The following is a 27,589-nucleotide window of genomic DNA, read 5'->3' on the forward strand; positions in this document are numbered from 1 at the left end:
AGCAAGAAGCAGCCAGAGTCTGTCAGGAGAAATTATTATGGCACTCCCAAGCAGCAAGATTCATTAGCATACATAGCTGCCTGAGTTGTAGTAGGATAGTTTCCATGTGACCCATGTTTACATATGGTGATTTTGCTGGTTCCTGTATTTATTTAATGTGCAGTATTATCGTCAAATCAAACAGATTTCTGTGACTGGTAGCTCTAAAGTGAATTAAAATCACCCGTGTAATCATGGAAGACTAAAATTATTTGATATTAGTTTCAGTTTTCTGATTTAATTTTATTTCCATGCTGTTAGCAAATCAAGCATTAATCATTTTTCTTGGTTTTCTAAAGAAATGAACTGTTCTTTTCTGAGGAGGCACTCAGTTTATTCAAAACAAAGTGTTTCATTGGCTAGTTTCAACTGTTTTCTCATTTTCAAGTGTGCATTTTCATTTCCTCGTATGTATAGCATTAACAGATCACATACTCAAGAAAACTGGCATTGTAAAAACCGCACTAAGAAAGCTTAATACCAAGTACTGCAGAGTGAATTTGGACATACAAAAGTGCACTTTAAACCAAATTATGCTCTTTTAGTGCAGTTTATGAAATTCTGTTGCTCTTGGGGTATTCTCTAATGTCTTGTTTCTTTTATGACAAAATGTAAGATCTTTTAATGCTATTATAAGTGCAAACGTACATGAATGTTCACTTGAAGGTGGTCAGAGGAATCCCTGAACATTCACATTACGTGGCACGTTAACGTGGAAAGAACATTGTGCCGCTACACCAGGTTCATAAAATACTCACTAGAAGTGCTATTTCATAGTTCATAGTAGATAGTCATAAAATACCGAAATTTAGTTTAAAGCAGTTTGCAATGATTGCTGCTGCACTTGGTGAGGAACAGAGAGCAAAAAGAGTCTGGGTTAGAAAAATGTTAAAAAATTGAGATTATGGAGGAGAGTTCCACACTCTTTACAAGGAGCTGGAAGAGGAGTAGTCATCGGTTCTGTAAATATTTTCCAAAGCACTACACTCATTCAATTTTTCGGTTGGTCAGCTTGTGCGTCTTTAGGTTTACGACGAGTAATTCTGAATGCTGTTTTGCTTGGAAGGATGTGTGACTGCATGGATTTTGGATCTACATTGGGGATTCAAATTTTAACAATGATTAGCAGTAGCTAAATGACACAAGGACAAATTTTAAATGTTGTGATGAAAGGAGGTGTATCCTACAAAACAAAAACTGTTACTCAAAATAAGTTTGAACACGGAATGACAGAGAAAATCGTAAATGTGTGACGGAATTTTCTGGCCATATTTTTCAGTTGATAGCAGGGGAACTCGAAACTAACAAGGAGAGGTCCCCAACGATGGGATCAGCTTTCTGAAACCATCTTTACAGTTATGTATGTTAGGATACAAGGTATCACACTTTGAAGCCATTGCACTGGTGGGCCCTCATTTAATAGTACTAGATGAAAAAAACATTCGGAAAATTGTGTGATACTCTACAGCTTTAACAATAGTAATGTTAATCAGACTGTTGCCATAGTGCAACAGTTATTGTGCAATCCTCACACCCAATAGCGTCTGGATTCGAAACTTGTCAGCTATTTTTATTCAGTTAACTGGTTTAAATGTAATTGTTGTATTTCTATTCCTTTATCATGTCGTTTTCATTGCATGTTAACTGCTTCAATTTTTGTCATTCCTGCTTCTTACCATTCTTTTTCTGCTTTGAATGTGTGTACTCGAGACCTTCATTATTTTTATTTATTCATCATAATATTCAAACTTTAGAAAATCCTGATTTATCAGTCACAAACAAAAGACAAAATAATTTACTCATTATGACCATGCAATGGTGTCAAAAATGTATTTTTCTTTACAAAGTGTTCAGCTTTTTGGATAGCAGTTGTCATATAAACATTTAAAATATAAATTCTTTTTTCACTATGCACGAAATAATGCAGATACAGATTTAAATGAAAGAAGGAATTATAACTAAAATGAAGCTCCAGTAAAAAATAAAAATAAGATGCAGTTACGTGGATGAAAATATAAAATTATAAAAGACAGGAATTTAAATTGAAATCAATAAATATCAATGATTTCACACGCACAAAGATTCCAAATGGAAAAAGAATGATAAGAAGAAAAAGTGAGAGCAGTCGAAACAGTTAAAACACCGATTACAATGACATAACAAAGCAATATAAATAAAAAAAAAATACATTTAAAACAATACTCATTCATTTTGATAAGGATTAAAAAATGAAAAATTTAAAAGCATGTGACAAGAATCAAAGTCTATTTTTCATGTGTGAGGGCCACACAATAACCACTACACTATGGTGATGGTCTGATCAACATTATTATTTTTAAAGCTGTAGAGCATTACTGCAAAATTCTGAAATATTTTTTTTCACAAACGAAGGCCTGCCAGGGTCAATGGCTGCAGGATGTGATGCCTTGGACCTTAACCCACATCATCATATAAATGGTTTCAAAAAGTCCACCCACTGCTTAGGACCACTCCTTTTTTGACATAATGTATTCAAGAATCATTTTTAGAACCAGAATTGGGAGCAGTCTGCAATGTATTATGCGTAGATAGTGGGACTAAGAAGAGGGTGGAATCCAAATGGGTATCAGTAATAGAGTTTACTGGAAAAGAAAATGGAGAAAAGATTATGTTTCAGAGTCAGGCTATGGAAGCAAAGCACAATTCTCACCACAATTACTAAATAAATGTAAATTTTCTGTCATTTTGTGGCAGTGGCAGACAACCAGTTAAAAAGTGGATCTCAGTCTTTGAGAGAACTGAGTTTTTAACACCTTGGAACCAATTTAAAATGCTTATTTTTGCAGCAGAATTACTACAGGTTTGCTAAACTTTTTCTACAGGGTGAGAAGAGTCTTATATAGTGGGCTGCACTGAGTAAATTGATGGGGGTAAAAGACCATCCAGGCACTAAACTTCTGTCATAAGATGCTGGGAAAGCGAAAGAGATAAAGAAGAAAATGAGACATTATGGAAGAGCTGTGAAGTAATTGCTGAAAAGAAATAACGGAAGTTACAGCAATGAAAATTTCAAAAACCCCAGTAACAGTTGCTAAAGATTCACATGACAAGAACACCAAAAGTGCAGCTTGGAATCCAAACAGGAAGTGTTTCAACTGTGGCACTAGTGACCACAGGCCAAGTGATTGCAACCATAAGAACAAGGGCAAAATATACTAAAATTGCAACGAGTTTGGCCATCTCATATAAATGAACAAAGGAGAAAAGTAGCCGAAAGGGGGTAATGAATACAAATGCTGATAAGAAGAGTATTAATAATTGTAACTTTTTAGAAAGGGTGATCCTAAAATGATGTTCTTTCGCCCACCCAAACTCCATGACATCCTAGCCCATCCCTATTCCACTCCCAATCCCAACCCCTTGTTACAGGGATCATATCCCTGTGGAAGACCCAGGTGTAAGGCCTGCCCAATCCACCCCACTAGCACTTCCTTTTCCAATTCTGTCACAGGCTTATCCTACCCTATCAGTGTGTGGGCCACCTGTGAAAGCAGTCATGTCATGTGCCAGAACTGCTGTAAACATTGCACAGCTTTTTATTTTGGTATGACTATCTACCACTTGTCCACCAGAATGAATGGGCACAGCCAAACTATGGCGAAGAGCAAAGTTGACCACCTTGTGGCACAACGAGCAGCCGAACATAACATGCTTGATTTTAATGGCTACTTCACAACCCGGGCAATCTAGATCCTCCCCTCCACCACCAACTTTTGGGAACTGCACAGATGGGAGTTATCGTTACAACACATTCTCCCCTCTCAGAAATATCCAGCCTCAACCTATGGTAAGCTACTTCCCCGACACCTTTCACCCAACAGTTTCTTCCCTCTCTGCCTTATAACTTCCTCCGAATTCATGCCCCTCACTTTCATTATGCTCAGTCTCTGCCAACGCACTATTGGTCTTTTTCCTCTCTCGGCTCCTCTCTTAGCCCGAGCCCCCCTCCCACCTCCCCCATGGCATCCTGACACTGCCCCTGACAGCCTTGCCCTGCTGGCTTCTAGTCCCAGCATGTTCTTCCTTCCCCTTCCCTGCCATACTCCCATAGCTGCTTTTGTTCAGCACAGTAGTTGCAGTTCGGCTAGAGTGGCTGGATGGTAGTCATTCGTGCATCAGGTGTGCCTGCTTTTGTGTGTGTGTGTATTTTTGTTTCTTTTATTTTTGTTTCTTTTCTGAAGAAGGCTTTGACCAAAAGCCTTTTGTTGGGTCAGTCTGTTACTCAATGTGTCATCTTCATAGTGAGTAACAATCTATCCTTTTCATAATTGAAAATTAAATAAGATTACAGCAAAAGATTGTTACTTGTTTCCCCTTATAGAAGATCTTTTAGATATACTACAAGCAGCCTGAGTGTTTCGCGCACTAGATTTCAAGAACAGATGTTTTCACGTCGAGGTTGAAGAGCAGAGCTGAAAGTATACTTTGTTTGTGACACACTCAGGGTAGTTACAATTCAAGAAAGTTTCATTCGGATTATCAAATTCATCTGCAGTGTTCCACCAATTTATAAACACTGTTTCTTGGGCATTGGCTCGAGGTAACATCGAATTTATTTATGTGGACAGTATTATGATACTAACCAAAAGCGCTTAATGTAGTCATAAAAATCCAGCAGAATACAGCTTGGAAATTAATTTTGCAAAATGTCAGTTCATGAAGAGAACTACTGGACAAATTCAACCATCTTCTGCAGAGAGAAAAGCTTTCCAAACTTTCCAAAACGGAATCTGTTGCAGCAACAGGAAGTTTCCTGGAACTGATGGGATATTTTAGAGTTTATCTCAAATTACTCTATGATTGCCAAACCTCTGAGTAAATTACTGAAACACTCAGACTCTTTTGTTGGATTCAGTTTTAAAAATCCACAACCAACAATAGGGATCTGAACTAAATATGGATGCAAGCAAAGCAGGCTTTGGAGCTGTGTTAGTACAAAAATGTGACAAATTCCAGCCGATCTCTTACATGGTTAAGAAAACAACACCTGAATGGGAAGAATACAGTAGCTATGAGTTTTAAGTGTTCGCTATTGTTAATGCCTTAAAGAAATTCCAGATGTTTTTACTAGGAGTACACATTAAAATTGTAACAAATTGTGCAATAGTATTCCGAAAAGATCATTTATAAGGAGGAGTTGTGACAAAGAACAGGAAGATGAACTTAAGAGTATCCTACACCATTGAACGCTGATCTGTGTAAATGTACTGTTTGGTTTTGTATGTACTTTAATAGCTGGAATCAGGAAATCTAAAGATAAGAATGATAGTTTGCAGCAGTCATGCTCATTGTCAAAGAACGACCTTATGAAAATATTTTGATGAGAGATTAGTTTTTTCAACAATGGAAGAGGGAGTTTGATTCCACACACTATGCAGTGTGCAATCATTAAGCTTGTGCATGAGACAGGACATTATACTGTTAAGAGAACAGAAAAAGCAGAAAAACAAAGTTAATATTTATCAGATTTGAGTGACGAGAAAAAGAGTAATATTCAGTTGTGTAAAATGTTTTAAGTGTGAATAAGAAATCAGGGAAGGAAGGAGGTTTCCTTCATCCATTATTCAAAGCAAAGTGGGTGAGCCATTATGTACCTATCGCACGGATCGTAATGGACCACTTCAATCGACACAAGGATACAACCACATTCTAAGTGCACTGCCTGATAAAAAGGGAAGCGCACAGAAGTGGAAGAGGAAATAAAACTTCATAGGTTGAGAGGGTATGTGATGTTATTGAAATGATCACAAAGTCAAGTCAAATTTGCAAAGAACTTGCCTTTATGAGCCCATTTATCAGTATAACTTTGAGCCCCTGTGACCTGGGAAGTGTGCATTGTGGGAAAGTAAAACCATTGTATCCACTGGGACTGATGACCATAGATGTTAAGTCCCATAGTGCTCAGAGCCATTGTATCCACTACTAAGGCGGTCAGGCCCACAGCCTGATACCCTGCATACTGGCACTGGGATGGGGTTGACATCTGAGCACGTCCCACACATATTGTACTGGGGACAGATGTAGTAGGGATCTTGCTGGTCATTGGTTTACCTCAACATCACACAGATAGTTTGTAGAGACATGCCGTGTTTGGACGAGCATTGTCCTGTTAAAAATGGCACTATAGTACTGCCACATGAGAGGTGAAATGTGAATACACAAGATTTCTGTGAGTCGGTAAGGTACCATTGTGCTGTCAAGAGTTCCCTCAGTCGCTACTATCTGTGACATAAAGTCATAACTGGTAGCTCCCCACATCATGATGCCAGGAGTAAAACCTCTGTGCCTCACAGAAACATAGGAAGAATGAAACCTCTTCCCAGTTCGCTGCCATACTAGCCACTAATGGTCATCGGGGGTGGTGCAGAGCTGCGATTCATCACTGAACACAATGCGACACCATTTATCAGCAGTCTATGCTTCCCGGTCACAGAACCAATTGAAACACAACCATTTATATTGTGGTGTTATGGCATCTAAGTGTGGGCAGTAATTCCTTAGTCTGATCTCTGAACAATGGTGCAGGATGACACAAAATGTTGCAGGAAGCTCATTACTTGTTCTCAGATGACAGATGCAGTTGTGAAGGGGTTACAATGAGCATGGTCCACAATATGGCAACCCCTCTTCTGTTGATCAGACGTAGTCAACAAGAACCTTGATTATGAGTATGTCTCCACTTACCATCTCATGCAGTCAACATTGGCCAACTGTCACATCCAAATGCCCCACAAATCTGGATGATGCAAGATTCAACCAGTTGGCCAAATGTAGGCCCACAGTGGTTACAAAATCAGCAGAGGTAATTAGTAAGATAGAAGTACAGAAGACTTAATTCGGAATTCCAGTACAAATAATTACATATAGGGAATTGCTTTGTCTCTCAAGAATTGAGGAGTATCACAGGACAAAATGAACTGAACACATTTCAAAAGTGGTAGGATTCTCTGGAACCAATTGTAATATTGTAAGAATTAGTTCAACTTGAGCTACGATCATCACTAAACTTAGTATTGACAACTGTATGAGATGGTACAAAGTGACACTATCAGTTCAGTGTGCCACAAATTTGTCATACCACAGAGATATAGAGAAAACACCCTCTGAACTTATGATAGGAGTAAAGACGCACACACAGATTGATCTTCCCATCCTGAAACTATTTGAATAAGAAATTATTAATTCATTTGAAGAAAGAAAGGTACAATGAACTGAGGGAAGATTAAGGTGTAAACAGCTTGGCTTTTCAGTTGTACAGAACTATTTCGTAGGTATCAGTGTAGAGCTGACATTTAATAACATTTAACCCTGTTTTCCTCAATGGTCACAGTTTGAGTTGCACTAGGCTTTACAGTCTTCAGAATGATCAGCATCAAGGTTTATCACTACTGAATCATATTCTAGTTAGAGAATAATATGTTAAATTTTATATACCTCATATACTGAGCTGGATGGGTAAGCACTGATCTATTCAAAGTAAAGTCCAACTTTAAATTTAAATCCTGTTCTTATCACTATATAAAATTGCCATTTCACATTATGAACTAACTGGTTAAATTTGAATAAGCCATTTTGTGACAGCGGTGCTAAATATGCGGGTGTTTAGAAATTGCTACAAACTGAGTTACAAGCTACAGGCAATCAAGGTATAATTTTAAGATCCAAAGAAGGATCATTACTATCTGCAGTTCTCTCACAATTTCTGGTGCAGATTATGTAGCTTTTTGTATAGTCCCTTCTCCCCCTCTAAGTTCCATTATCCGCACCTCCGTTATGAAACACTGCAAAATCCTGGCTGAAAAATAAAAACAAAGACAACCATTCACTGTATAATGAGGTTGTTGAGCAATAGTGGCACACACAGATAAATAAGTATTCTAATGTTTTTGAATTGATTGTGCCGCCCCCCCCCCCCCCCCCTCTCTCTCTCTCTCTCTCTCTCTCTCTCTCTCTCTCTCTCTCTCTCTCTCTCTCTCTCTCTCTCTCTCTCTCTCTCCCTCTCCCCCTCCCCCTCCCCCTCCCCCTCCTTCCCTCCCCTCCCCCCAAAATCCACCTCTTGGTGCCTACAGTGTACAGGAAGTGGCAACCTTTACTCATGACGTGTGTGTTTGCTGATCACCCATGAGTGAAGAAATTAGTTGTCTCCTGTTAATTATAAGAGCACACAAATACAGAAAAAGCACTGACGGTAATCACAGGGGTTATAGATGTCTTGGAGGAGATATGACTAGATGGTTTTTGTATCATCTCTTCTTGAGGTTTTAGAGTGATATCTGCTCACATGTAAGATGAATGCTGGGATTATAAAACCAAATTCAAATCAAAGAACAATTTACATACACCATACATAATATTGTGATTTGCACATTCTTGCCTTTTTTTGTTTTGCTGCAAACTCTGCTGTTAGCTCAGCAGCACATAAAAAATAAAGATCTTTCAATGAGATGTTGGAGTAGTGGATTGCAGATGTGGATGGGAAGGTGCAACACCACTTCCTCTTTACAAAGATGCAGAGGTAAATTTCTCGTTATTGAAGTGTTTTCAACACACCTTGTGAACCAGTATCGATCTCAGTCCCTCCAAAAGTTTGCCCTTGTTTTCATTGCCTTGAACGCTTGACTTACGAAATTATTCAAATCCTTTTTCCTTCACTCCAGTCACCTCACTTCCTTGCAGTGGATAAAACAGTGATAAAACAGTTCAGTTCCTTAGAAACAATCGCTCTAGAAATGCTAACGACACTTGTACTAATGATTCAGGCAGAATATTTTAGTTCTGTCGGCAGATGTTCTGTAAAGGGGGGCACCCAAACACCAAGGTCCCTTTACGCATGTGGGGCATTTTTTTGCGCCTGTGGCAGAAAATGTTACCACATAAATTACAGGACTTTTCTCTAGTTTTCTTTGTTAAGTAACTGTTTTCATTGTAAAATGTCTTGGAAATGAGATATTGTCAAACAGCTGTTTTTTGGTGACATTTTTCCAGTATGGTGGCATGAGCGCAAATGAAAATTTGAAAAGAGCATATTGAAATCTAAAATAATACAAATTTTTAAAACTCACAGAAAACTTTCCAGTTTTGAACACCAAGTGACTGTACTACACTGTGTGCTGCTGGAGGTGATATGCCCTTGTCTTCTTTAACAAGAATTATTTCAGGTTATTAAAAAAAGTTAAAGCCTTCAGTCCTTCATCAGAAAATATCTTTGGGGTACTTTGGTGTTTATTTTTCTACAAGGGATTGCAATTACCTTCAGCAGGAGAAATATTTTGCTTCTTCACGTAGGAGAGGAAGATAGAGTGGGAAATGTTAAAAAGGAAGGGCAGATCTCCTCATCCTGGGAGTCACATTGCCTGTGTTGCAGAATTGTTTAACATTGCAAAGGTTGCCTCCGTCATCCTCCCTACAAGTGGTCCCTCTCACCCTGGAGTTTCAAGTGAAAAGATCTTTTTTAACTTTCATCAGCCTATCCCTCTCTCTTCCTCCTCGTGGAAGAAACTAATAGTCCTGAGCTGGGATGGTGTAGTGTTCCTTACATATGTTTGTTGATGGTGCTAAATATTTTGTCTCCTGAAAGTAAGTACTGGCCATTAATTCTGTTTCATAATCTCATAAACCTCATTCAAAACAAGAAAAGTAAAAGATATATAATAATTTTAAAAAAAGGACAGGTAAAGCCAAAATTTTTTTGTTATCTTATGACTAGATCTTTTCATCTTCTGTTCTTAATGTCGTGAACTTTTTGTGCAGGTGTCGTACGTAGTTTTGAAGCCAGATGCTATCAGCAAGGGGAAACCAATAACTGGGAGTGTTGCTCTCAAACATGGAAACAAAGTGGAGCCTCTGTCAGAGCTTCCGAGTAGTGTGCTTGCTGCAGCAGGCAGCGGGGGATCGGGGAGTACCTCTGCAGTGTCGGCGAAGAACTCACTGGTTGTGTCGAGGCCAGTGGCATCGGGTGCAGAGAACACAACAGGGCCATGGCTGTGCTATTCATGTGGAAATGATGGTGACCCTGTAAACTTCGAAACCTACTACCTGTATCGCCGCCATTTACAGGACATTCATATGGAGAAAATTGATGCACGCATTTGTGAACATTGTGGTCACCGTGCGAGCAAGCGGAACTTACTGCTGTACCACCTGTATACAAGGCACAATGTACCCCCACCGCGCAATTGCCAGTTTCCTCGTTGTGACCAGTGTGAATATGTGGCACTCTCAGAAAGCCTGCTGATAAAACATCGCAACAACCACACAAACAACCGTGAATTTGTATGCAAGGTAAATACAGTTCAATCTTATATTTTGATCATAATTATGGGTAGCATGTTGTATTTAAAATAAGGAGAGAGACACAAAAACAATAAATTAAAAACAGATAGGTGTAGAAAGAGACTGGAAGGATACAGAAGGAATTGATTTAGTTTTGAAATAAAAGTAGATTTTTCTTTGTGAAAGAAAAAAAACAACTATGAGAATCTGCAGAGGTTGCAAGATATATGTTTATATAAGTACATATCGAACAGTGTAACATTTTCATGCTTTAGCAGCAAGCATGTAAACAAATGCGGTCCACTCTCTTGCATATGTGTAGTGAAAGAATGATGCCATTGTATGTAACTCATCTCTTGAACTAGAATCATTTAAAGGAGTCTTCCAGATCATGGATGAATTTTAATTCTGTTGTTACTCACTGCACCAACTGCCAAAATTGATGAAATGTAATTATTAATCAACATCCTTCCATTTTGTTTTATTCATACTCTTTTTGTTTTTAATTGTTCCTGTGATCAGATGTCCATTGTACCTTCTTACAACCTCTCATTCATTTCAGACAGTAGTGCCTAATCAAACATTTTATTGTTTACTTGAAATTTTCGCCCTCTGTTTATCACCTTGTCTCATTTTAGATTTTCTTTTGGGTTTTACATACCCACAGCACATTGTAGTATTTGCGTAAGTACTTTTTAAATAATTGCCTGTTGTATACATGTAATATTCATTTTCTAAGATGCTAAACTTGCTGCTTTACATTCCTGTTCTTAAATAAATTATCATAATGTACATTTCTAACTTCCTGCATGAATGTGTGTCTTTCTGCTCTTGTATCTATTATTTCATTATATTTGATCACTTTATATTATATATTGTATTGTGTGTGTGTGGGGGGGGGGGGGGGGGGGGGGGGACCTAGAAAAGAAACAATGGAGAAGCTTCGTCCTGCCATAGCCCTCAGTGATTCACAAGCCCACAACAGGCCACAGCAGTCCACCCACTCCACTGCCGCCCCACATCGAACCCAGGGTTATTGTGCAGTTTGGCCCCCAGTGGACCCCCCCTCTCCCAGGAACATCTCATACCAGACGAGTGTAACCCCAGATGTTTGCGTCGTAGAGCAATTATGATGTACATGTACTTGGAGATACTGTTTGGGCGGCAATCACCGACATAGTGTAACTGAGGCGGCATAAGGGGGACCAGTCCGCATTTGCTGAGGCAGATGGAGAACCGCCTTAAGAACCATCCAGAGGCTGGCCGGCACACTGGGCCCTGACATTAATCCGCCAGGTGGATTCGTGCTGGGGACCAGCACGCCTTCCCGCTCGGGAAGCAGCATGTTAGACCGTGCTGCTAGCCAAGCAGGCTATATTATATATTGGTTTAAGACCTTAAAATTCAGCAATATTTCTTTATTGTCAGGTAAAATATAGTCGGCTTAATTTTCAGTTCCATTTGGTCATTGCCAATACATTTTGGATTTGTTTTCTTCTGGGATAATGTGTTGTTCTTTTCAGTAAATTCTACAAATGTGTGTTCCATGGAATTTGTTGTCATACTCAGTGTAATTCATTGAAGAATCATTCTCTAGTGTTAGACATACTTTTGTATTAGAATCCACTAATGTTACAGTGGGATTTGCTGACATTTGTCCATTTTGTTTCCTCCCTATTGAAATCTCATCAGAATGTGACCATATTGGTATGTAGACTTCAAAGATTTCCATGGAATATCTATTATTCATTTTTAAAACAAGTCAAATCTGGAGTGAAATTTTCACTCTGTGGTGGCGTGTGCACTTACGTGAAACTTCCTGGCAGATTAAAAATGTGTGCCGGATCAAGACTAGAACCCAGGATCCTTTGTCTTTTACAGACAAGTTCACTACCAACTGAGCTGCCCAAGGAAGGCTCATAACCTGTCCTCACATCTCTACTGAAGCTTGGAAGGTAGGAGACAGATACTGGTAGAAGTAGAACTGTGCAGATGGTTTGTGAGTAACGCTTGAGTAGCTCAGTTGATGGAGCACATGCGTGCGAAAGGTAATGGTTCCCAAGTTTAAGTCTTGATCCAGCACACAGTTTTAATCTGCCAGGAAGTTTCATATCAGATCCTAGTTTCTTTCAGCAACTGTTCAGTTTCCTTCCCAAATCCTAGCATGTGGTCTTCCCATAATTACCTTGTTGATGTCAAGATCTTAAACTCTTAATCTTCCTTCCTTCTTTTTCATTGGCTCCTCAATTTCAACAATTTGTTGTATCTTAAGTGCATGCATTTATTTCAGACAATCTTTCCCATTTAATCTACTGCTCCCCGTGAGTCTTATAATCCGGGAACTAACTCTCTCTCTGCATTACATGTAATAGTGTTACTGAAGCTAACTGATAGTGAAAAATATGATGCAAGAGACTGATGAAGGTGGAAGCAATAAGTTGTAATGTGGCATTGTTCCCTGCAATGGATAATAATATTAGAGAAAGGTTTCAGAGTGCCATAAAAGTGACAGTTAGTATGACCTTATGGATGAAAGAAGTTGCTATTATCAAGAAACATCTGAACATATGCCTCTTCGAGTATTTACAATGCATAGAAAAGACTTTTACACATCACAAATGATGGGACTGATTGGTTACAGCTCCAGGCAACCACGTGCCCCTCCATACCATTTGAGACAGCTGTAAGTGTCAGACTGAAATGCTTGAAAGCGCTTGCTGTGCAACAACTTAATTTTCACTCGTTGTGCAAATAATATTGCGTCAGCCCTAAACCACTTCGGATGGTAGTCTTTTAGAGCTGATTCGTGTGGCAGCTAGTGAATCATACTCTGAGCCATTGCAGACTGCCCAGCCTCAAATAGTGTGTACATCTGCCATCTGTAGGACACACATCAAACAAGCATATCTTCATTTACACTTTGAACAGTGTAATGCTGCCACCTACATCTAAAAACCTTCTTACCATAATTCTTCAATGATGTTTGTTCAGACTGTGCATATAAAAGTCATTGTATTTTGGTGCTATTTTCTTCTAAAAGTGCTTTAGTACAATATGACAGTTAGGAACACTGTCGAACACTAGCTCTTCTTCCCTATCATCCATAGAGCATTTTATTTGGTTAGTGCTACACCTCTAAACTGTGTTTAACTGCTGTGTTCATAAATAAAGTAACGATATGGCATGCTCCTGTAACTGTCGAGACAAACTGAGTTACCAGTTATAGAACTTAATGGTGGTTTTATACAATACCTGGCATCCTCTATGTGAGCCTTAAGATTGATTCACACTGGAACGGGAGGGAGCACCGTTGTTAAATGGAGGTGTGTTCACTCTACGTGGATCATCACCATTACACAGGTATCACTTCACTTTATCTTTCACATCTTCTGTGAGCTTTCACAGAACACAAAGAAATTCTGGTTGTGTGTAAAGGCTGTTAGCGGCACCAAAGTTAGTGTCCAGTTCCTAGCAAATGAGACAGGAACTGAAATCGGGGGTAGCAAAGAAAATCTGAAATGCTTAATTTCATTTTCAAGTGTTCCTTTACAAAGGAAAACCCCAGAGAATTGCTGCAATTTAATCCTCGTTCCCCTAAAAAGATGAATGAAATAAGTATTAGCGTCAGTGGAGTTGAGAAAGTGCTGAAATCGTTAAAATTGAACAAAGCTCCAGGCCCCAATAGAACCCCTGTCAGATTCTATACTGAATTTGTGGCTGAGTTAGCTCCTCTTCTAACTATAATCTGTCATAGATCCCTCAAACAAAAAACCATGCCCAGTTCTTGGAAAGAGGCACAGGTCACACCCATCTACAAGAAGGGTAGTAGAAGTGATCCACAAAACTACCATCCAATATCCTTGACATCGATTTGTTGTAGAATCTTATAACATATTCTGAGCTCAAACATAATGAGGTATCTTGAACAGAATGACCTCAATGCCAACCATCATGGATTTCAAAAACATTGATCATGTGAAATCCAGCTCGCACTTTTCTCACATGATATACTGGAAGATTTAGATCAAGGCAACCAGAAAAGCATTTGACTCAGTACCGCAGCCATGCTTATTATCAAAAGATGATCATATGGGGTATCAAGTGAAATATGTAACTGGATTGGGGACCTTTTGGTAGGGAGGACACAGCATATTGCCTTGGATGAAGTGTCATTGTCAGATGTAGAAGTAACTTAGGTTGTGTCCCAGGGAAGAGTGTTGGGACCCTTGCTTTTCAAATTGTTTATTAATGATCTTGCAGACAATGTTAATAGTAAAAGCAGGCTTTTTGGAGATGATCCAGTTGTCTATAATGAAGTACAATGTGAAAGAAGCTGCATAAATATTCAGTCAGATCTTGATAAGATTTCAGTGTGGTGCAGAGATTGTCAGTTTGTCCAGAAGTGTAAAAATTTGCGCTTCACAAAATGAAAAAAACTTAGTATCCTGTGACCATAATACCAATGAGACACTGTTGGAATCAACCAACTCCTACAAATACCTGGGTGTAACACTTTGTAGGGATATGAAACAGAATGACCACTTAGGTTCAGTCATCGGTACATCAGGTAGTAGACTTCAGTTTATTGATAGAATACTAGGGCAGTGCAATCAGTCTACAAAGGACATTGCATACAAATCACTTGTATGACCAGTTGTACAATATTGCTCAAGTGTGTGGGACTAGCAGGGGATATTGATATATGCAGAGAAGGGCAGCACAGATGGTCACAGGTTTGTGTAATCCTTGGGAGAGTGTTGCAAAGATACTGAAGGAACATAACTGGAATACTCTTGAAGATAGATGTAAACTATCCTGAGAAAGTTTTATTTTTATTTTCATTAACAAAGTTTCAAGAACTGACTTTAAACAATTACTCTAAGAATATATTACAACCCCCCTCTGTATTGCTCACATGGGGATCGTGAAGATAAGATTAGAATAATTACTGCATGCACAGAGGCATACAGTCAATCATTCTTCCCACACTCCATATGTAAATGGAACAGGAAGAAACCCTAATAACTGGTACAGTGGGATGTATCCTCTGTCATGCTGCTCACAGTGGTTTGCAGAGTATAGATGTAGATGTAGAAATCCAATACCGAGTGGTGAAACTGAGATTATGAGATACCATCGGTGCTACAAAAAGTCGGAAAGTGATATCAGAATTAGGGGAACTACTAATGATCGTAGAGTTTATTAATGGCTAAATCAAAATTTATAACTTGAGCCATTTGTTAAGAACATGTGAAGAGAATGAAGGTTAACTGCTAGTGGAAACAATACTTGGATAGAAATGTGCACAGGAGAAGATCAATAGGGTGACCCAGAAAAAGTTGGCTGGACCAGGTTAAGGAATATCTGAAGAATGGAAGGGAAAACTGGGAAACAATATCAAGGCAAGAAGTAGAGGGCGACCCTAAAGTCTCTTAACATTTGAAAATGCACGGATTCTTGGAATAATGGTGGTAGAGAGGTCAAAGTTGATACACATACTTGAAATGACAAGGGATTTTATTGAAACCAAAAACAAGTGCAGAAATTGGCAAACAGATGGAACTGCAAGATGTCAGTAACACCACATGAGAACGTATATAAAAAGTGTTGTAGTGAAGAAGGGAGACAGATCATCCGCAGCCTGGCTGATAAACACCTGCTGGGAGCCAAGACTTTTCGCAAAATGGCACTCCACTCCATATTGCTACATGTGTGAAAGTCCCTAGACCTCAGTCTGTGTGATTATTGGTTGTGCAGTTGCCTGAAGTCTCAAGTCTACTGCATTCATCTGATCTCTCATCAGGGATTCTAAAAGACAATATCCAACAGTAATTTTCTTCTTACATACTAATAAGCGGTACAGTGCTGTTCACAACATTGTCCCTGAACTATAGGTATTGTTGATGAATGATGGCCAACACGTTGAGTGTTTGTTATGAAGTACATCGTCTTTTCTAAAAATCAATTATTATGCTAATTATTGTTTGTGTATCATATAAAGTACCATCTGTTGGTCATTTTGTGCACTTTCTGTGGTTTCAGTAAAACCCCATATCATTTCAAACATGTTTTTCAGTTTATATCTCTCTGCTTACTTTAATCTGTGAAATATGAATTTTCAAATGTTAACAGACTTTTGTGTCACCCTGTACATCAAGATAGAGCAACATGGAGACAAGTTTTCTGGTAAACCTTCCGGGATGTAAGGTCGTGGTCCATGAAACTCTTCAGCTCCTAACGTTTCGTCCAGAGCTACGCTGGACATCTTCAGAGGGGTGTTTCTCCTCCGGTGAGTCTTGCTGACTCGGCAAGACTCACCGGAGGAGAAACACCTCTCTGAAGATGTCCAGCGTAGCTCTGGACGAAACGTTAGGAGCTGAAGAGTTTCATGGACCACGACCTTACATCCCGGAAGGTTTACCAGAAAATATGTCATCCGGTCGTGAAAGCCTTCATACTATGATGGAGACAAGTTGTTCATAAACACCATACGCAGCTCACAGGAAGGATACAAAGATGATGATGTTCTTAGCAAAGGATGTAGAGTAAATTTTCCACATTGCTGATAATTGAAAGAATAGGAAAATGGTCTTCCGAGTATTTTAAGAACATCAACATATATTTTATCAAGAAAATATATGGATGTGAAACTGTCAGGCAGTATTTAGAATGCAATACGTAATGCCATTTTACTTCATCCTCTGTGTCTTGTTCCCCACATGAGTTTAAAAACTTTCCTCACTAGTATCCTTCGTGGTGCTGTCCAGTTCTGTTGCATTCCATCCCAGTGATGGTCCATGTGAATGCACACATTTGTAATGCATTGTGGAATGTTTTGACAAATCATTATGTGACACACATGTGAATGTAACTTTAGTCTTTCTCAGTTGAGAGTTATTCTGTCATCTCAAGACTTGTTTTGTAGACTTGATGTGGATTTTAGAGAAAAAGTGTGAAATTTTAACAGTAGGCTTGAAAAAAGTGTGCCAAGAGGAATACGGTTTATACATATAGATTTGGCACGATATGCAGATACCAGTTCTTCATATTTTTAGCAAAATTATTTTTATGCGGGTTTTTAAATGTCACCATTTTGAATAGGTGAAATGAATGTTACAGATTTTATATACTTATATGTTTGAACATGGGTAACTTGTTTCAATAAAAGTGCTAAAGAATAAAAAAAATTATAATATGTTTTATTAGAATGTATTTGAAAATTTGCTTCTACAAAGAAATATCAGATAAGAAAATAGATGAAATTCTCACTGTATTAATTCGATGAACCATTTCTCGATTCTAGAATCAGAAATTCTTGCTGTGACAAAGCAAATCTTCAAAATAGTCCAACTGAGTTGTATTATGAAAGTAACCAGAATTCTTTGCTGTGAAAATAGCAAACCCTGAGTGAGTGCTCTTATAGAAGTATGGTTTATGTCTGTATCCACAAAAGCTGTTCAAGTTGGATGTCCCTCTGTTAAGTACTTCTGAAGTTATAAGGTAACCCCCCCCCCCCCCCCCCCCTCAAAGTTGAGAAAATAATACGATATGTTGTCAATGTTCTCAATATGGTTCTTGGATTTATTTGAATCCAGCCTAGTGAATGACCTTGACAACAAAAAGTGAGTCTACAGTCGTAGGAGTGGATTTTCCACCCCTGTGCATCTTCCCTATTATACAGTAGGTTTTGTCAGACAACCAAGATTAGATACGTGAGGTTTAGACTATATTGCAGTAATTAATAAATAATGTAATAGGTTAAATAAAATGAATGAAAATTCAGTGGAAACAAAATAAAAAAGAATGTAGTCAACACAGTGGGGAAGTTACGTTGAATAATGTGTACTGCTCATATATAACACTAACAGAACTATGATAGCTTCACATAAAGTAAGGCTGTCATCAACCCAAAGTCTGTTTTGATCACAACAGAGCTTAAGTAGGCACACACCTGTTGGAGGTGGTGTGCCTTTGCCTTTTTATGACCCAGACAGTTATAGGGAGACCTAGCTGGGCATTTTTCACATCAGTGAATATTGCCAGGGGGCCTTACATAAAATCCTGGCTATGCGATAATATCAAATTCATCAGAGATGTACTTCATTGTATGCCAAACTTCATCACGAAATAGACTAAAACTAGTGCAAAATTAAAGTCTCGCAGTCAAAAACATTCAATGCTCAAAAGCGCCATGGAAATGCCGTAAGTCCACACACACTAATCAAAATTCTATCACCCGTAAAATTCCAAAGCATTGAAACAGTGTGACTGCACTGCCGCTTAGAAAGTAAGTTCAGCTCTTGCTGAAAACTACTCAGACTCACCAACCACTGTTCACAGGAAACTGCTTACTCCAAATAATGACTACAAGGCGCAGCAGTGCTGCTTATTTAAAAACTTGAAAAAAGCAAACAATGCTAGTCATGTAAAAACTTGTTCAGAATTATATTTAAATAATCATAACTGAAAATATATTGCCTTTCTTAACACTAAAAATTTTCCAACAAAACATTATTGCATACATATTGCACTAAATATGAATGAAAACAAGAAAATACAACTAAATATTTATCTAAAAACAAAGATGATGAGACTTACCAAACAAAAGCGCTGGCAGGTCGATAGACACACAAACAAACACAAACATACACACAAAATTCTAGCTTTCGCAACCAATGGTTGCTTCGTCAGGAAAGAGGGAAGGAGAGGGAAAGACGAAAGGATGTGGGTTTTAAGGGAGAGGGTAAGGAGTCATTCCAATCCCGGGAGCAGAAAGACTTACTTTAAGGGGAAAAAAGGAGGGGTATACACTCGCGCGCGCGCGCACACACACACACACACACACACACACACACACACATACCCATCCGCACATACACAGACACAAATGTCAATTAAAAAAAGAGTTCATACAACATCATGTAATGCTGCATTAAACTTGTCGTTGAGCTACACAATTTGATATACTCATTATTACGTCAACAATGTAAGAAAAGACACAGTACTGCTTACCATAAAGAAGACATGGAAAGTTGCAGACAGGCACAATTAATGCCGGCTCGAGATGCTGGAGTTGGCGGTCATGTGTGCGTGAGTTGTTCTTGCTTGTGTCTGTGAATGATGTGTATCTCTCTTTTACTGATGAAGACTGTGGCCAAAAGGTGTAAGTAAGTGTCTTTTTTAATTGTGCCTATCTGCAATGTGATGTGTTTTCTTTATGGTAAGCAGCAATCTGTCTTTTCCTACATTGTTGATATTTCCTACCTGGATTTTACATTGTTTCATTACTAAGTCAATTTAATTCAACTTTAATATTTTTCCATGTAATATTTGAGAGTGACATTTCACAGTTGCAAAGTGACACTTTTGCCAGTTTACCATGCGTCTATAGCCTCATTCAAGGGTTTCCATCCACTACCTGTGGCCACCCTAATAAACCTCAATCATTCTGCTTTGCTTCACTCCACCCTGTTGCCTGGTCAAGCCGATAACCAGGAGGGTTTGTAAACTAACAAAGTAAAGGGAAGGGAAGTGGAATGAGTACTTCAGAATAACTTGCAATGAAAAACTGTTCTTATGAGATGTACAGCAGACCGACCATTAAAATAAATATTAAAATCAGTGCATAAGGTAGTGTATTTGTTGTGCTTGAGTCATTTGTAAAAACAGTGCCCCTGAAAGGTGGGAACCTCAGTTCAAATCCTGGTGTGCCATCCAGGTTCAGCTTGTCACCGTTGTCATGTTATAGTTATGGAAGGTTCAGATAAATTAATAACTTGATTGGGATGACACTGACTTTGAAGGCAGATATGTAGTGTCCCAGTCTAGCCCACAACAAATGTCATTGTGTCTACTTTAAAATGAAACGATGGTTCACAGGAAATAGTACTCCAGCCTTTCATATTACGGGTTAACTGGCCATGTACGAGACTTCTTTCTGTGTCATACTGATATAATGAATGGTGTGGCTAATTTTATCATCTTGTATTATGTTAATGATGGTGGTTGTTGTTGATGCCATTGCAGTGTTCAGTTCAGCGACTGTTTTCATGCAGCTCTCAAAGATAGTTTATCCTGTGCTGGTGTCTTCATCCCTGCGTAATAACTGCCAGTAGAACCTGATTACTGTTTCAAGCCTTGGTCTCCCCGCACAATTTTCACCCTGTACGCTTCCCTTCGTTGCCAAAATATTAAAGGTAGATGATGACTTTTTGAGCTGTGATTGAATGCTTTTGATAAATTTTATAAGGAAACAAATATAACAGAGGTTGTTCACAGCACATCCAGTTGTAGATACCTCACAACCCCCTTCGCACATACTCCTGAGCAATAAATACTTTCATTCTAAATAAATAACTGCTGCAGAACAGTTGCCTGTAAGCTATTAAGAAACGAAAATAAGCAAAAAAGGAAGCAAAAGAGGGAGGATATGCATAATTAGGTGAGTTGTATTACCTTAATATGACAAGTTTGAGTTTCTGTAACACAATGCTGCGATTAGCACAGTCAGTTTTGTATACGAATCAATCCAAGTGAAGTGATCCAATAAAAATATAGTTGGTTGCTTGACCATTTTTAAATATTTTGGTTTTTTTAAAATATGTGATCAGCCTATGGTTGAGAAGTTCAAAACAGTTTTTTAAATTACCTTGCACCATTGCTGAACGGGGCCCATTTTTACTCATAAGTGCACGATTCTCTCTTAGTTTGGAGACATTAGTGTTAATTTGAATACCTGTGCACTTGGTTACATTACAGCATTGCAGTTGACATAATTGTTTTTAGAAAAGTCTCCTCTACAACATTGTTTATTACCCAAAACACCCTAAATTCGAAAATAGCCAGTTAAAATGACCTCCAAATTTTGTTATTGAAAATTTAGAACATCCACTTTTTAGACCCAAACTAAGGAGTGATTTATCAGAGTATTTTTTTCTCTTGTTAGATATTATAAACTGCTAACCATATATAGAGCAAGAGCAATGACAAATGCTTCCATATTTTTTTATAATTTTTTGAAATTTGAAAATCTTTATTTTTTGTAAAGTTTCGGGCTAGTTATCTCTGGTGGGACTGAATATAAAAATTTGATTTTTGCACATTTTGTACACCTGTAAAAATTTCAGCATTGATATTTGACTGTGGACAAAGCTATGAATTTTTGAAAATGAGGAAATAATTCACATTACATTACAATTGATCTTATGGCTGTTGCTTAGTTCATGTGTGATATTGGCTACAGGTAATCAGTCATTACTGAAGTTAAGGTACTGAATTATTTGTAAATACAAAATAAATATTTTCAGTTAACGTACTTTTGAGATGTGGTGCTTCCTAGTCCTAGTGGTGATTGTTAATAACACTAATTTCTTCAGACAGGTTTTGTGATATAGAATAAGACCACCGAGTTGCTGTGGGAAGTTCAAGCACTAAAAGCATACTGAATATGTTTTTTGTTAGTATCCACTGTCACTAACTAGTAGATTTCTTGAGTGATGTTCTTGAGCCGGAAAACTGGCAAAAATGCACAAAAACGTGATTGTTTTCCAAACTTATTCTTTCAAACTGTGCAAACCATCATACACACATGCCACTATGTCCCTCAGTGTTAAAGACAGAGATGTAATTTTACTGACACAATGATCCTTGTAAATTTCGGTTTCTGACCTTGCAAATTATAGCACTAAGTTTTCTGCAATACCAAGGAATTTGTGGATTTGCCTTGTTCCTTTTATTGCTGTGCAGGTTTCAAATCCGGTTTGAAGAGTTGTTTTGATCTGAAGAACAATCTCTTCTTTCTTGATGATGAGAAACAGGTGATGCCTTTAATTGTATCCTATATATTGTAAGAATTTGGTCTGTGGTCATTCTTTGTAGGCTGGCTTTACTAACTTGACATTTTATTGTACTTCCTATTCCATAGCATGTGTTTTACGACGGCAAGAGGCAAGAAAGTGCCATTTGACTATCATTTTTGTCTGAAAAGTGTATCAGCTTCTCAACTTTCGGCAACTTTTCTTTTATGTAGTTTGTTACATACATTTGAAATGCGTCGATAACTAAAGTGTTGTGCTCAAAGTAATCACTTGGAATGCAAATCGAAGAACTGTAACTTCATCATTCTCATTTTTGAAATACGGAACAAATGGATGCACTGTTGCCTGGTCATTGACCCAGTGGTATCCTTATATTTCATCCTGAACCACAGATGTACTGTTTTCTGCAAAATCAGCTAGGAATATGCATTCAGTTTCATAAAGTTGTACTTTTTTATCCTTCAAAAGTCAGCAGCTCGTGGTCATGCGGTAGCGTTCTCGCTTCCTGCGCCCGGGTTCCCGGGTTCGATTCCTGGCGGGGTCAGGGATTTTCTCTGCCTCGTGATGACTGGGTGTTGTTTGATGTCCTTAGGTTAGTTAGGTTTAAGTAGTTCTAGGGGACTGATGACCATAGATGTTAAGTCCCATAGTGCTCAGAGCCATTTGAACCATTTTTATCCTTCAAAAACTTGCTTTGATTATAGATACATAGTGGTGACTTTTAAGATTTTCTTAGTTATCAATTAAAGATTCAAAGTACTCTTCCTGAGATTTAACCAATATTTTCATTTGAGCCCTGTTGGTTATGACCCACTGTTTGAAGGTAAAACTGACAGGAATTTATCCTCAAATTTGTTAAATAGTTGGAGAGTGGTTTCTTTACCAGAGCATTTATCACACAAACTCATCATCCATTCATAATTGTTAGTGTTACAGACCATTAAATCTCGTAACTGTGTGTAATTAACATCACTGAGGTTTGCTCTTGCAGTCATCAGTGTGACATGTTGATGATACGAACAAAAACATACAGTGTGTATTCCTGATGAGCTGGTAAAAATACACCACTTAGGGCAAAGGCCACAAAATTTTTACAGTACAATTTTGCATTGGTTACTTTAGCTCCCTTTATAACAACTCTTTTCCTATTTTTGGTACAACCCATTCTACTGTTTTCATTGTCTTCAAAAAACTGCTGGATCTTTTAAGTTGTTCTTCACTTATACCTAGTCCTTTCTTATTTCCTAAAACTGATAGTATGCCTTGCTCTTTCACTGATTTTCGGGTTAGTCTGACCATCTGATCAGAAATGTTGAACTCGTGAACTGTTTTTTCTCTTGATCATGAGTCAGGGAGCAGACTTGAATTTTTAACTCTTTCCTCTCTAGGTGTCACTGGGCACTGGCTTTCTAATTTTTTGATTAAGCTCAAATACTCAGTGTTGGATGATTGGTATCTGCATTATTAAACCATGATTCTAAGTCTTTCCTAATTTTGTATGAAATTCATTGTATCTTGCTTTCAATAGCAGCTTTTCCTTTTCTGCTACTCAGTTTTCTTCTTTTTGAAGCAGGAGATACCTCTAAATTAGAAAAGTAAAATACAATTTACTAATAGCTTTCTCTGTGGGAATATAAATGTCATTAACAAGGTTTCATGATTCTGGCAGAATATATTTTTTCTCATGACACCCACAAAGTGATGATACAGAACAACTTACATCTACATCTACATGGTTACTCTGCAATTAAGTGCCTGGCAGAGGGTTCATCGAACCATTTTCATACTACTACTCTACCATTCCACTCTCGAATGGCATGTGGGGAAAAGGAACACCTATATCTTTCTGTTCGAGCTCTGATTTCTCTTATTTTATTACGATAATCATATCTCCCTACGTAGGTGGGTGTCAACAAAATATTTTCGCATTCAGAAGAGAGAGTTGGTGATTGAAATTTCGAAAATAGATCTCGCCACAAAGAAAACTGCCTTTGTTTCAGTAACTGCCACCCCAACTCGTGTATCATATCAGTGACACTCTCATCCTTATTGCGCGATAACACAAAACGAGCTGCCCTTCTTTGCACTTTTTTGATGTCCTCCATAAATCTCAACTGGTAAGGATCCCACACTGCGCAGCAATATTCCAGCAGAGGACGGACAAGTGTAATGTAGGCTGTCTCTTTAGTGGGTTTGTTGCATTTTCTAAGTGTTTTTTTCCAATAAAGCGCAGTCTTTGTTTCGCTTTCCCCACAATGTGGTCTTTCCAATTTAAGTTGCTCGTAATTGTAATTCCTAGGTATTTAGTCGAATTGACAGCTCTTAGTTTTGTGTGATTTATCGTATACCCAAAATTTATCGGATTTATTTTAGCACCCATGTGGATGACCTCGCACTTTTCTTTGTTTAGTGCCAATTGCCACTTTTCGCACAATACAGAAATTCTCTCTAGATCATTTTGTGATTAGAATTGATAGTCAGATGATTTTACTAGACGGTAAATTACAGTGTCATCTGCAAACGATCTAAGGGGGCTGCACAGATTATCACCTAGATAATTTATGTAAATCAGGAACAGGAGAGGGCTTATGACACTACCTTGCAGAATGTCAGATATCACTTCTGTTCTACTTGATGATTTACCGTCCATCACTACGAACCGTGACCGCTCCGAGAGGAAATCACGAATCCAGTCACACAACTGAGATGATACTCCATATGCACAGAATTTGATTAATAGTCGCTTGTGAGGAACGGTATCAAAAGCCTTCTGGAAATCTAGGAATATGGAATCGGTCTGAGATCCCTTGTCGACAGCACTCATTACTTCATGGGAATAAAGAGTTGCACAAGAATGATATTTTCTGAATCCGTGTTGGAGTCATTTTCTTCAAGGTGATTCATAATGTTCGAGTACAATATATGCTCCAAAATCCTACTGCAAATTGAGGTCAGTGATATGGGTCTGTAATTCAGTGGGTTACTCCTATTTCCTTTCTTGAATATTGGTGTGACCTGTGCTACTTTCCAATCTTTAGGAAATGCGCTTTCATCTAGTGAGTGGTTGTATATGATTGCTAAGAAAGGCGTTATTGTGTCTGCATACTCTGAAAGGAACCTGATTGGTATAACATCTCGACCGGAAGACTTGCCTTTCTTAAGTGATTTGTTTCACAACACCTAAGATATCAACCCCCCCCCCCCCCCCCCCCAATGAACCATGGACCTTGCCGTTGGTGGGGAGGCTTGCGTGCCTCAGCGATACAGATAGCCGTACCGTAGGTGCAACCACAACGGAGGGGTATCTGTTGAGGGGCCTGCCAAACGTGTGGTTCCTGAAGAGGGGCAGCAGCCTTTTCAGTAGTTGCAGGCGCAACAGTCTGGATGATTGACTGATCTGGCCTTGTAACACTAACCAAAACGGCCTTGCTGTGCTGGTACTGTGAAAGGCTGAAAGCAAGGGGAAACTGCAGCTGTAATTTTTCCCGAGGGAATGCAGCTTTACTGTATGATTAAATGATGATGGCTTCATCATGGGTAAAATATTCTGGAGGTAAAGTAGTCCCCCATTCGGATCTCCGGGTGGGGACTACTTAGGAGGACGTTGTTATAAGGAGAAAGAAAACTGGCATTCTATGTATCGGAGCGTGGAATGTCGGAGCCCTTAATCGAGAAGGTAGGTTAGAAAATTTAAAAAGGGAAATGGATAGGTTAAAGTTAGATATAGTGGGAATTAGTGAAGTTCGGTGGCAGGAGGAACAAGACTTCTGGTCAGGTGAATACAGGGTTATAAATACAAAATCAAATAGGGGTAATGCAGGAGTAGGTTTAATAATGAAAAGAAAAATAAGAATGTGGGTAAGCTACTACAAACAGCATAGTGAACTCATTATTGTGGCCAAGATAGATACGAAGCCCACGCCTACCACAGTAGTACAAGTTTATATGCCAACTAGCTCCGCAGATGACGAAGAGATTGATGAAATGTATTATGAGATAAAAGAAATTATTCAGATATTGAAGGGAGATGAAAATTTAATAGTCATGGGTCACTGGAACTCGGTAGTAGTAAAAGGAAGTCAAGGAAACATAGTAGGTGAATATGGAATAGGAGTAAGGAATGAAAGAGGAAGCCGCCTGGTAGAATTTTGCACAGAGCATAATTTAATCATAGCTCACATTTGGTTCAAGAATCATAACAGAAGGTTGTATACATGGAAGAAGCCTGGAGATACTGGAAGGTCTCAGATAGATTATATAATTGTAAGACAAAGATTCAGGAACCAGGTTTTAAATTGTAAGACATTTCCAGGGGCAGATGTGGACTCTGAACACAATCTATTGGTTATGAACTGTAGGTTATGAACTGTAGTTTAAAACTGAAGAAACTGCAAAAAGCAGGAATTTGAGGAGATGGAACCTGGATAAACTGAAAGAACCAGAGGTTGTAGAGAGCTTCAGGGAGAGCATTAGGGAATGATTGGCAGGAATGGGGGAAAGAAATACAGTAGAAGAAGAATGGTTAGCTTTGAGAGATGAAATAATGAAGGCAGCAGAGGATCAAGTAGGTAAAAAGACGAGGTCTAGTAGAAATCCTTTTGTAACAGAAGAAATATTGAATTTAATTGATAAAAGGAGAAAATGTAAAAATGCAGTGAATGAAGCAGGCAAAAAGGTATACAAACGTCTCAAAAACGAGACGACAGGAAGTGCAAAATGGCTAAGCAGGGATGGCTAAAGGACAAATGTAAGGATGTAGATTTGCATACCACTAGGGGTAAGATAGATACTGCCTACAGGAAAATTAAAGAGACCTTGGAGACCTTGGGAGAAAATAGAACCACTTGCATTAATATCAAGAGCTCAGATTGAAACCCAGTTCTAAGCAAAGAAAGGAAAGCAGAAAGGTGGAAGGAGTATATATGGGGTCTATACAGGGGCGATGATCTTGAAGACAATATTATGGAAATGGAAGAGGAGGTAGATGAAGATGAAATGGGAGATACGATACTACGTGAAGAGTTTGACAGAGCACTGAAAGACCTAAGTCGAAACAAGGCCCCGGGAGTAGACAATATTCCATTAGAACTACTGACAGCCTTGGGAGAGCCAGCCCTGACAAAACTCTACTATCTGGTGAGCAAGATGTATGAGACAGGCGAAATACCCTCAGACTTCGAGAAGAATATAATAATTCCAATTCCAAAGAAAGGAGGCGTTGACAGATGTGAAAATTACCGAACTATCAGTTTAATACGTCACAGCTGCAAAATACTAACGGGAATTCTTTACAGACGAATGGAAAAACTGGTAGAAGCCAGCCTCTGGGCAGATCAGTTTGGATTCCGTAGAAATGTTGGAACACGTGAAGCAATATTGACCCTACGACTTATCTTACAAAATAGATTAAGGAAAGGCAAACC

The 27,589-nt window shown here is 38.5% G+C and overlaps 1 protein-coding gene across 2 annotated transcripts in view; it reads left to right on the forward strand.

Moving 5' to 3' along the window:
* The window catches only part of LOC124622060, a 102,799-nt gene that overhangs the window by 66,074 nt on the left and 9,136 nt on the right, over window positions 1–27,589 (forward strand). For both annotated transcript variants that reach the window (XM_047147633.1, XM_047147632.1), the window contains exon 7: window positions 9,829–10,359. In XM_047147633.1, the coding sequence (XP_047003589.1) occupies window positions 9,829–10,359 (531 nt within the window). The remainder of the gene's footprint in view (window positions 1–9,828; window positions 10,360–27,589) is intronic.

Source organism: Schistocerca americana, chromosome 7 (genome assembly GCF_021461395.2).
Source record: "Schistocerca americana isolate TAMUIC-IGC-003095 chromosome 7, iqSchAmer2.1, whole genome shotgun sequence".
Taxonomy (NCBI): domain Eukaryota; kingdom Metazoa; phylum Arthropoda; class Insecta; order Orthoptera; family Acrididae; genus Schistocerca; species Schistocerca americana.